We start from the raw sequence: 11,816 nt of genomic DNA, 5'->3' as shown, positions 1-11,816 counted from the left end.
TTCCAGCTAAATGGAAACACCTTGAAAATTTCATAGAGAATGCAGAGGAGAGCATAAGTCATCACATACCAAATCTGAGGAGCACTGAACGATCGTGACACTGCAGCAGAACGCAGCTCCATTTATGATTTACCTGAAAACCAAAAGAATTCTGCAACATTTCAACCCAGAGTTTCTCTGTAACTATGGCAGGAACAGCAAGGATGTGAATTGGAAGCAAAGCCACCATCAAAAGCCACACTGTTTTTTCAAAGTTAATCTGTATTGGCATCAAAAAGGCCAAGTGTCAGCTCCTGCAGTTGGGTCACCACAACCCCATGCAACACTACAGACTTGGGGCAGAGTGGCTGGAAAGCTGCCCAGCAGAAAAGGACCTGGGGGAGTTGGTCGACAGCCGGCTGAATAGGAGCCAGCAGGGTGCCCAGGTGGCCAAGAAGGCCAATAGCATCCTGGCTTGCATCAGAAATGGTGCGGCCAGCAGGACTAGGGAAGCAGTCATGCCCCAGCACTCAGCACTGGTGAGGCCACACCTTGAATACTGTGTTCAGTTTTGGGCTTCTCACTACAAGAAAAACATTGAGGTGCTGGAGTGTGTCCAGAAAAGGGCAATGAAACTGGTAAAGGGTCTGGAGCACAAGTGTTATGAGGAGCACTGAAGTGGTTTAGCCTGGAGAAAAGGAGGCTCAGGGGAGACCTTATCACTCTACAACTACCTGAAGGGAGGTTGTAATGAGGTGGGGGTCGGTCTCTTCTCCCAAGTAGCAAGGGATAGGACAAGAGGAAACAACCTCAAGTTGCACCAGGGAAGGTTCAGTTTGGATATTAGGAAAAATTTATTCACCAAAAGAGTTGTCAAGCATTGGGACAGGCTGCCCAGGGAAGTGGTTGAGTCACCATCTCTGAAGGTATTTAAGAGACATGTAGATGTGGTGCTTAGGGCCATGGTTTAGTGGTGGATGTGGCAGTGCTCGGTTAACCGTTGGTCTTGACAATCTTAAGTCTTTTCCAACCCAAATGACTCTATGATTCTACTCTACGAAACACATTTTACTTTCAAACTCCTTTTAAGAGTTTCAACAACTCCAACAGAACAGTTGAAAGATTTCACTGCATTTCCAAAACTGTACAGACTACCAGAAAATTAATTCCTAAATGATTTAGGAATCAAAGTAATTAAAACCGATTTGCATTATTTAACATTTATTGATACAAAATAATTTGTAACAAACCATGTATTTACAATTTACACTTGGAGAAAGATCTTTTAACATCAATGAAACGACATATCCCTAAAACTGGGGTGTATTTCCAGTTGGATGGTAGTTACGGTGTTCTTTAGAACTCCTTCGCATTAGATGATCTTCAATTTGCAGGCAAGGCTATGGGGAAGAGGTCTCCAACATCATGTTTCTTGCTTTTGGTCTAAATTATAAAAAGAATAGAAATTAGTTCAAATCAACAGTTAAAAAAAGGCCTACCTGGCTGTGCCACAATATTAGGGAGATACTGGACAGTAAAGTGGAACAGCAAATGATGCTCACAGCAGCAAGGACATTAGAGCATCCACATACTCCAGTGGCAAACCAATAAAAATGTTAGTATCACTTCAATTATGCTCAAAAGAGCACATTAGCCTAATTTAATTTAGCTAACAGTGGTCTCTAACAAATCTCTTCTTTTGTGCCAAGTCTGGAGTCGTCAAAGCCACACCTGGTTGTGACACTGACAGTTCCTCTGGATGTATTTTCTCATGCTGTCTCCAATATGAAATGTTTTATTTCGGGCAGGACCAAGAGGTCTCAGTAGTTAATGTGCATGTGAGTTTCGTGCTATTTCTATTAAAAAATCTTGTATTTGAATTCGCACAAGCTCACGTTCAGCCAAATGGTCCACAATCTATGATTTACAATCCCAAAGGCTACATCAAGCTGCTGATAGCAGGGAAAAGTCCAAGAATTAAAACTGTTGCCAACTGAGTGAATAACGTCTGCTGCAACTCACCACACCAAGTGACAGCTGAGGACTATCACTGCAGATGTAGAGTTACGTGGAAAAAGCAGCCACTTGATAGCCTGGACTCCACAAGGTGCCAAATTGTCAAGCTGGTTTAAAGCCCCCATGCAGAATGAAGACCACTGTTAAGACTTGCAAGTGACAATAACAGCCCACTATCAAAATACCTTATACTAAAATGTTTTGGGGTATAGATGCAGAAAATTGCTCGCCAATTCCCCAAAACTGAAGACTTCTCATCAAACCCAGGTATGTGTCTTCCTTAGAGGGACATCTCAGAGCAAAGACCAGAAGGGGAAAGTTAAAGCTGAGAGTTTTAACACAATTTAGTATGCACATTTCACCCTTTTGCCACAGAGGATGGCAAACCAGTGGCTGTTCACCAGGGGCCAGGCGCTCCGGCACACCTCACACGCTCTCACGGGTGGCATGTTCACGGTCTGCTGCGTCACGGTCAGGCTCTCTGCTTGAGGTGTACAGCATAAAGGTCCTCCCAACACCAGCGTGAACTAAACTTCAAGAGGAGCAGCTTCCATAGCATGAGAGTCTCTGATTTCACAGAATGGGTGAGGTTGAAAGGGAGCTCTGGAAGTCATCTCGTCCAACCCCTCTGCTCAAGCAGGACCACCTAGATCCGGTTGCCCTGGATTCAGATAAGCCCTCTTTCCCCACGTATGAGCTTCTGTCTCCTGATCTCTTCTGTACCTCTCAACCTCTCCACAGCAACTGCAGTGATAAGATTGAGGATGCCAAGCGTGTACGCAAACACCCACATGGACTTTGCAAATACACACTCCCACCCATGGGCAATAAGTAGGGTAGAACGGAGATGGCAGGTTAGGAACTGTGTGGACAGAGCTGTTCCACATGGAAGGATACGTCAAATGAGCTTGGTCAGGTCTCAGCTCTGTCTCTAAAAGAAATGTACGAAGGTGATCCTGAAGGGCCACCCAGCTCTTCCATCTAATTCAATCCAGGCTCCTCCTTAGACACCACAGAAACATCATGCAATCATCTGGTTGGAAGAGACCCTCAAGATCATTGAGTCCAACTATTCACCCCGCACTGTCAGGGTCCCTAAACCACGTTCCAAAAAATCAAAAACCAGGAAGATTATTTTCTCCTGGCATTTACCAGAAAAGTCAGGCAGCACATCCGTATCTGCAGCAATGGGCACACACTGCCATGCTAGACCTCTGTGCCAAAACCAGCTGGTGCCAAACGGCATTCCCACTGGCAAGAGGAATGAAGATGTAAGAGCGAGCGAATGCCTGGACTAGCCTGCCAATACAAAATCAGGGCATGGCATGGTGCTTAAGTGATGGCAGAGCCACAGCAAGACAGTGCCAAAGCAAAGGAAGTCACCAGCACGCTGAGCTAGAGCTACAAGAGGGGCAAAAAGCACAATGCTACAATCCTCTGGGATAAGTCTGGCCAGGGAAGAATGGTGCTGCGACCAATTCTTTCGGCACTGCAGAGCGAGCCTCAACAGATGGATGAGGCTCAAGGGCAACCACGCGGGCCTGAAGCGGTCTCAGTTCTGCTTCTGCAGTCTGGAAAACAGCAGATGACTCTGATAACAAACGTCTTGCCAGCGACATCCCAAACTGACCTTCTTGGGATTAAAACTACACAAAAGTCTTTCACAGAACAGAGGCCAAAGGAAGATTCGCATCACTTCTCCGAGACAGAAAACTGGGAGTTTTGCCAGGCCCTGTACAAAGCTTGAAGGAGAGGTAGCAAAGGAACCTTTAGGCACAAGAACAGCTCTGAAATAATTGAAATACCTGAAACTGAGTTAGGAAAATGATACAATCCTTGCAAGTGCCACCAAGACAAAAAAAAAAAAAAACCACAGCTTTGGTAAGGGAAATGCATCCAAAAAAAGGTAAGAAACTAGTTTAGGCAGCAAGACAAAAAACAAAGGAGCAGATTGAAACTTAATACAGCAGCTGAGGAGCTGAACCAGTGGCAGGTTCTGTACTTCATCAGTATCACAGTTCCATGGAAACAAGCAAGGAGGGGCGCAGGAGGACTGGGGCGTGCACCTCATTTGCAACCCTCAGCATCTCACCAGAGATGAGCTTCGCAAGCTTAACAAGTCCTTCAGAAGAGGAGCTGAACAATTTTCAGTAAAAGCAGTATTTCTGTTATAGTTCCCCCCCCTCTTTTTTTCCATCAAGAAACACCACGATGCAGCGTGGGTGCAGGATGTAAACAACAGAAGCCATTTCGTGACAAGGTAATGACTTCTGTGAACTTAAGCGAGGTTAGCAACTGAACAAAATGAAGCTATTCTGAATTCCAATAATTCACTCAATGTAATTCGTTTGAAAGATTAAACAGGAGGCTAAGATGGACTCAGTGTGCCACAAAACAAAGAGGCAAATAAAGCAAACATTTAGTTACTTTGTCTTTAAAACACAGCAGGGGTTTTTCGCTAGCCAAAATGCTGCTGGAGTCTGGCAGCTGTGCTCTAATTTATTCCTGCAGCGACCTCTATGCTTTACCTATGAATTACCTTAAGGGTGCCCAGCTGAGCTCAGCTGCTCAACAGGCAAATGTCTGCTTCTACTAATACGAAGAAAATCAGCCACAAAGTCAGAGAGCATTTGCTGGATGCAAAAAGGCCTCTGCAATTATCACTTAATTGTCCTTCATGGGCCAATACTGGGAGTCTCATACTCTCCCCTTAAGGTCGATCCCTCTTTCAGCACTTTTTCTTAACTGGCTACTTAATTAGTCTTCCCTTCCTGGGCTTAATTGTAAATTTGTTTTGATTAATTAGCTTCAGAGCTGACTTGGCACTAACTGAAATATAGGAGACGTGCTCAGTTTCTTCAGTGTATAGGCTACTGCATCCCAAGGGAGACTCTTAGTTGTCAGCAGTAAAATTTCAAGTTCAGATTGTGTTTGGAAAAAAAACCCACTTCTTCATAATTAACTTTCATTTCTTGTAATTGCCCCCTCTGTACTACAACACAAAAGTGATGATAACATAAAGAAAGAATAAAATTCAGTGAAGTTCAGGCCTCTTGTTCAGCGGATTATACATCACGGTCGTTAGCTGAATCCCGCATCCTTAATGCTCTTAAGTGATCATGGCACTACCAGAATCCCAAACTACGAGCGTCGGTTACCAGCACAGACAGCTGCGTTCTCATGGCACCGACACCAGAAAGGTTTCCCATACCCATCGGAAAAGTCATGTTCTGCTCTTCCAAAAGCTACTGGATTTCACTGAAAGTCCCATCTAGACAAGGCAGTCTGCAACACCTTTGGACACTGCTGTAGCTCTTTGTTACGTTTACACCTCTCATATCGCTCCTTTCCCCTCCCTCTTTACGGCACGTTGATTCCAGAAGACACCCATACGGCATAACCATGCATCTGTCGTCTTGATCAATTCTCATTTCAGCTACTGACACTGAAAACACAGGAAAAGGCAACTTCAAACATCATGGCCATGAAAAAAATGTAATAAGCTAAATAAAATAACGTGTGTTAACAGCTATTGAACCCATTTCTAAATATTTGTCAAGAGTAGTGTGATTCTTCAGTTTCCAAATTTAAAAGTCCTTATCCATCGAGCTGCAAAGTTAAAAAAAAAAATCTTACTCAGAATATTAATGTGTTTTTCCATGAACACTTTCAGATTTGCACCTCAACTGAAGAGTCAGACTGAGAAAGTAAACGCTTCGCTCCTTTCAGCTCCTTGTTTTAATTATTGCCTCTCTTGTTCTCCAAACAAGAGGAGACTGCAGAAGTGCAAAGTAAATGTGGTTTTACAACCTTTCGCACGCGCCTTTACTTCATTGAAATTGCTGTGCCCAAGTACAGGCGCACGCGAAAGGCTGTAGAAGCAAACCAGCAGCTTGGTGTGTGTTTGTGAGAACACGGAGAACTGGACCATAGGAATCACTTTGGTTGTCGAATCCTAGATGAAGCTTTTCCATGCAACCTGAGAAACGTTTGGCTTCGAGATCTCTCCTGACTACATTTGTGAACATCCATGAAGTAACAGGATATTCTGAAGAGGAAATGTACCAAGATATTCAGTTACAACAGCTGTCAATACCATTAAAGCAGCATGTTCCATACCTTCGGCTGGATGTATTATCTGCAATCAATCACCACTTAAAGCAAATCCTGTGTTACAAAAGGCATCATGCAACACAGACTACACATTGGCAGAAACGTAAGAAATACTCATTCATGCTGAAATGCCTTTTCAGCTGCTACGAAACGAACAAAATAGCACTTTAGGTTTATTGCATTCCCCAAATGTTAATTTAAAATCATCCACAGATAACCAATTCAGCTCCGTCGTTGAAAAATAGAAGGAACTGTATATGTGCCTCCACAGTCTGTTTTATTGGCGCTGTTTATTTTTCTGTAATTACTCAGCTCATATTCTCCTATTTTATGTTTACAAAGAAATATAAATGTGGACATGCACACGTATCTAACAGTTTTGCAACCATTCTTCCACAGCTTTGTGCTGGGTTTGTTTGGCGGGGTTTTGGTAGCAGGGGAGGGGTTCCTGTGAGAAGCTGCCAGAAGCTTCCCCAGCTCCAGGTTGGACCTATCTCTGGCCAAGGTCGAGCCAAGCACCTCTGAGAATAACCTATTTTAAGAAGGGACAAAGAAATTTGGGCCACATGGGACCAGCAGCAGAGAGAGAAACAGCATCGGCAGCTGTCTGTGCTGGGCCCCCCTAACCCCCACTGCACCTGGTGGGAGAGGGGGAGCACGGCAGCCACGGCTCGGAGCGCTCTGAAGGTCCTGGTGGGAGAGGGGAAGCACGACAGCCATGGCTTGGAGCTCTGAAGGTCCTGGTGGGAGAGGGGGAGCACGGGAGCCACAGCTCGGAGCGCTCTGAAGCTTCCTGCTCCTGGGGCGCCCGCTGGGCAGAGCTCATGCCACCAGGGCTGCCAGGGTTTGTCGGACCAGTCGGGCCCTGTGCAGCTGCAGCAGAGAGAGGACCGAGATCTGAGAGAAATGGCCACGCAGACACCGAGGTCAGCAAAGACGGAGCGGGAGGAGGTGTGCCGGAGCTGAGATTCCCCTGCTGCCCGCGGTGTGAGGCCAGGCTGTCTCCCTGAGCCCATGGGAGAAACGGTGGAGCAGTCTGCACTGCAGCAGGTGGCTGTCCCCGTAAAACGCCGTGACCCCGTGGGAGGCCCGCACTGGATCAGGCTCCTGGCAGGACCTGTGGACCCACGGAGAGAGGAGCCCACACTGGAGCAGGTTTGCTGGAAGGACTTGTGACCCCACAGGGGACCCACACTTGGAGCAGTCTGTTCCTGAAGGACTGTACCTTGTGGAAGGGACACAGCTGGAGCAGTTCATGAAGAGCTGCAGCCCGTGGGAGGGGCTCACCGTGGAGAAGTTAATGGAGAACTATCTCCTGTAGGAAGGGACCCCATGCTGCAGCAGGGCAAAAGTGTGAGGAGTCCTCCCCCTGAGGAGGAAGGAGCAGCAGAAACAACGTGTGACAAACCGACCGTAACCCCCATTCCCTGTTCCCCCTGCACCACTTTCAGGGAGGAGGTAGAGAACTCGGGAGTGAAGTTGAGCCCAGGAAGAAGGGAGGGGTGGGGGGAAGGTGTTTCTAAGATTTGGTTTTATTCCTCATTATCCTACTGTAATGTGATTAGAAATGAATTAAATTGATTTTTTTTTCCCCAAGTCAAGTCTGCTTTGCCTGTGACCATAATTGGTGAGAGATCCCTTCCTGTCCCTGTCTTGACCCACGAGCTTTTTGTTATATTTTCTCCTCCCCATCCCACTGCAGAGGGAGGAATGAGTGAGCGGCCATGTGGTGCTTAGCTGCCAGCTGCTTTAAACTGCAAAAAAGCTTTGTTTAATAAAACAGGAACAGCTTTCTAAACAAATGAAACTACAAAAAGATGGATTTTCAAAAGAACCTACTAACCCGTAAAGTAATTTTTCTCAAAAGGAGCCAAAGCTTTCAAAAACCTGACTTTTTATTGAGGTGGGACATCATCAGTTAAGCTCCTTAAAATATGTACACAATATGTACAGTAGACCACATGTACCTACTAACTCGGAGCTGATGAAATATGTGACTCGGCTTTTGTTCCCAGCTCTCTCAATTACTGTTGACAGAAAACAATAAATTAATATAATTGATCAGTGACATCCTCCAGGAACAGTATGTGTACCACACAGCCACCACAAGAGGCCACAGGTCTTTCGCAGTGCCAGTCCCAACTCCACAGCAGGTAACAGTGGCTAACTGACTTTGAGCTTAGTACAAACCTGACTCCCATCTCTGTTACTCTCAGAGGTGACATTCTGTACTCTAGTGCAAGTAAAAAGTTGTGCCATCTGAGCCAAACTCATAAACCATTATAGTCTGTGAACCAATTTAAAAGCTACAACAGGCAATTAACATTATAAAAACCCTAAAAATATATGTATTTAAGCTGCAGACCACAAAATGCTCTGTACAGGCTATTATTTAGCATTTTACCAAGCCTAAATAGTTTTGCCATATACCTACTTGAAACCAGCACAGTAGTCAGGGGAAGTTACACTACTCAATAGAGTAGAAAACATGCCAGTAAAAAGAAACATATGCAGGAAGAGGAATGCTAACTTCTCACATTTCGGAGAAAGCTTTTTTCTTTCTTTGCAATGTCGCGTTTGCAAAGGAAAAAATTAGACCACCAAAGGTTACCCACGACTACTAATAGTCTGATGTACGCAAAAAACGTAGGAAGTGGGAGCCAAAGTAAGACCAGGTGGAGGTGAAACATCAGCTGCTTCTTCTGACTAACGACCAATTCTTGTTTGCCACACTGCACAACCCAGCACCCACAGGAGTCCTGGAACTCAGAACATTCTCCCGCACCTCCTCATGCTATTTTCAGGCTAATGACACGGAAGCAAGTTTTTTACAAGTGTCAAGCTGAAGAAACAAATTTAAAAGGCAATCCAGACAAAGGGTGAACAACAAATGGTGATCAGCTCAACTACTGCTGTACAATAATGTTGGAAAAAACAACTTTGAGCAAGTGACTGCAACTGGCACAACATACATGCTAGCAGAATGAGCTTAGCAAGGTTCAGTGCCAAGTCCTAATGTTCATGGAAACTGATTTACATCTCCTTGCAAGAGAATTCAACTGAATTTATCTCCATCTGTAATCTTCTTCCTCCCTTTCAAAAACCAAACCCTGCTGAACGTAGATGCTGCTAGCCAAGGACAAACAGCTGTGCTTGAAGACCCATCTAGTGACACATAGTGGAACTGCTGCTAAACTAAAGCAACATCCTACATGCATGACCACGCTTGGCACAACTGATTCTGCTACTTAAAAAAAAAAAAAACACACCACCAACAAAAAGGCCCCAACCAAACATCTCGAGATGTAGTCCAAGTACAAAATGTTCTCTGCAAACTATACAAGACACTTCTCCCAAGAAACCAGCTAGCCAGGAAGCAACAAAACCATCCAGTTCTAAAAAGTCACGTACTTTACCAAATCCACCCTATCATGTTGACAATGCCAGCCACAGAATTAGGAAAACACAAACAGGTCTTCCTGGCATGCTGACCTCAAACCTGCACTTGAACATCTGCCACTTTCCAGCCTGTGTCAGGAAAACGTCTGCATACGTGTTACTTCTGCTTAAGGAAACATCCTGAAGGACATACTTCTCACCATTTAATCAGGACCCAAAAGAAAACCCACTCAAAACCTTGCTGCCCAGTTGCAGTGTAGTGCAGTGGGGAAGACACACGGGTGCCTGATACAACAAGGGCAACGTACCACTTCTCCTCTGAACCCATCAAACTAGAACACATTGCTGGAAAGCAGCAGGCTGCCTCGAGCTCCATCACAGCCTACATCCACACCTCCCTTTGGGGCCATGACCTCCGCAGTCCAGACGTGTTCACTAACCCCTTAACAAAGCATCCTTCTGCTACCCAAGCTGCAGGCAGGCAATGCAGAAGAAAACATGGAGAGTATCTTCCCTCTGAACTCCCTGGCCTTTAACAAAACTGAAACGTGCTCTTGTTCTGACTTTCAGCCGGAACCACTGAGCTGTTGGGCTCAGACCACCGCATCCATGCCCTGACCACTGGGAGACATGCTTGGGCAAGGGGCAGAGGATCTTTGGTCTAATGCTAGCCCTGTACTGTTTTCCAAGTGGCAAACTTCCAGACCTCTGCAGGCCTGAGGAGCTGAAAGACTTAGAAACTAAACGTTTTAGTGGGTGGGATCCCCTCAAGCAGTGGACACAGCCCGCGTGCCCATCTGGTGGCTGGTATGGCTCCAACACAGAAGGGACAATATTTGAATCTTGCTGACCTTGAAGAGACCAACTCAAGCCTAAAATTTAGAAAAGCTGCCAACATCAAATTATTATCAGCTGTAACTGAATGATTTTTTTTTTTTTTAATTTTATTTTAACTCTTAAACTGCTTACAAAAGTTAAGGCTGAAAAAAAAACTTCTGTGCAGTCTGAGCTTTGACAGAGGACAAACTAAATGGCAGTAGGCATGTTCCTGTTTCATCTTCTCAGAGTTAAGCACAACCTAGCCATGAATGCAAAGATGCCACATGCTACTGAGCATTGCCACTGTCAGTCTATACATGCACTAACCATAGAAACTACTGCTTGAGAATGATAAAAACCCCCATATTATCTCCAGTTCCCCAGTTTAAATGGTCTTTAAGAAAGGCACGGTAATCTTGGTGTCCAAGCCCTTTCACAGACACACAAAGTTAGCTGGCATCTGAAAGCTTAAAGGAAGCACTAAAGCCGATTCATCTTTCCTACTTCAATCTATACTCTAGTTTCAGTGCAAAGATCATGGCCAAGACAGTTTACAAGGTCAATATTCAGCCCTCAAGTCCTTAAAATTTATGATTCCAATCCGATTTTCCCCATCTCCTTCTCTTCTAGAATAGCAGTGACCAGTGAGAGAGAGCACCCTACCAGAACAGCTGTAGTTTATCCTTATCTTCAGCCAGAAGGAACCTTGAAGAGCTTGGGAGACAAATGCTCCGTAGAGCATCTGCTGTCTAGACTTGACTTCTGAAGTATACAGTCTAATTACAGTTTTCCCAAAGGTCCTCCTCATTATCCAGGAACACAGCAAGTGAAACAAAAGGACATATTAAAGTAACACATTTGGCAACGACCTATGGCTGTTACACAAAATAAAGCTATCTGCAATGTTCAGAGCTAATCAAGCCATGGCTTCCACGCAAAAGATACAACCGATCAGCTCCTCCTGAAGAGCTCTTCTCCCATTTTACAACTCGTATTTGAGGCACTAATCGTACATCTGCTGTCATTAACATGTTGGAAGAAGGCTGGACCCCGGCACACTAGCATTCCAGCAGCCCAGCTCCTAGACAACAATTACTGGAATGCCAACAGCACAGTCCTACATTTAAACAGAGACTATTCTGAGCAGTTCATACCAGACAGACATTAAGACTATGAGATTTTAGCTGAAGATGTCAATTTTTTTGCAAGTGCTAAGCATATTTAGGGAGATTAGTCACATAAATACAATCTGGAACAACAAGGCACTTTCCCTACATATTTTAAACGGATATCTTTGTGTCTTTGGATGACACAAGAATGGTAACTGATGCAGAGTGAAGCCCTTCAGCACAGCACTGCAGTTTGATAGCAAACTGCTGAGGTTTTTGGGTTGTTCTTAACTCTTCAAACGTTGATTTCAGCTGCTCTGTATGAACTTGTAAAGTTAAGCTGGGCACACTCAAACAGTTTTTGTACGTAAAAAGAACTTC

General features: G+C 44.8%; 1 protein-coding gene across 1 annotated transcript in view; it reads right to left on the bottom strand.

The window, feature by feature from the left end:
* Positions 1–1,339: 1,339 nt before the first annotated feature.
* The window catches only part of CENPC (centromere protein C), a 30,800-nt gene continuing 20,323 nt past the window's right edge, over positions 1,340–11,816 (bottom strand). The window contains exon 19 of the mRNA XM_086612254.1: positions 1,340–1,422. Within this exon, the coding sequence (XP_086468380.1) occupies positions 1,380–1,422 (43 nt within the window). The 3' untranslated portion in view covers positions 1,340–1,379. The remainder of the gene's footprint in view (positions 1,423–11,816) is intronic.

This window comes from Tauraco erythrolophus, chromosome 5 (assembly GCF_009769465.1).
Source record: "Tauraco erythrolophus isolate bTauEry1 chromosome 5, bTauEry1.pri, whole genome shotgun sequence".
In the NCBI taxonomy this organism is placed as follows: Eukaryota; Metazoa; Chordata; class Aves; order Musophagiformes; family Musophagidae; genus Tauraco; species Tauraco erythrolophus.
The sequence above is the reverse complement of the archived record's forward strand: the minus strand, read 5'-3'. Positions and strand labels throughout refer to the sequence as shown.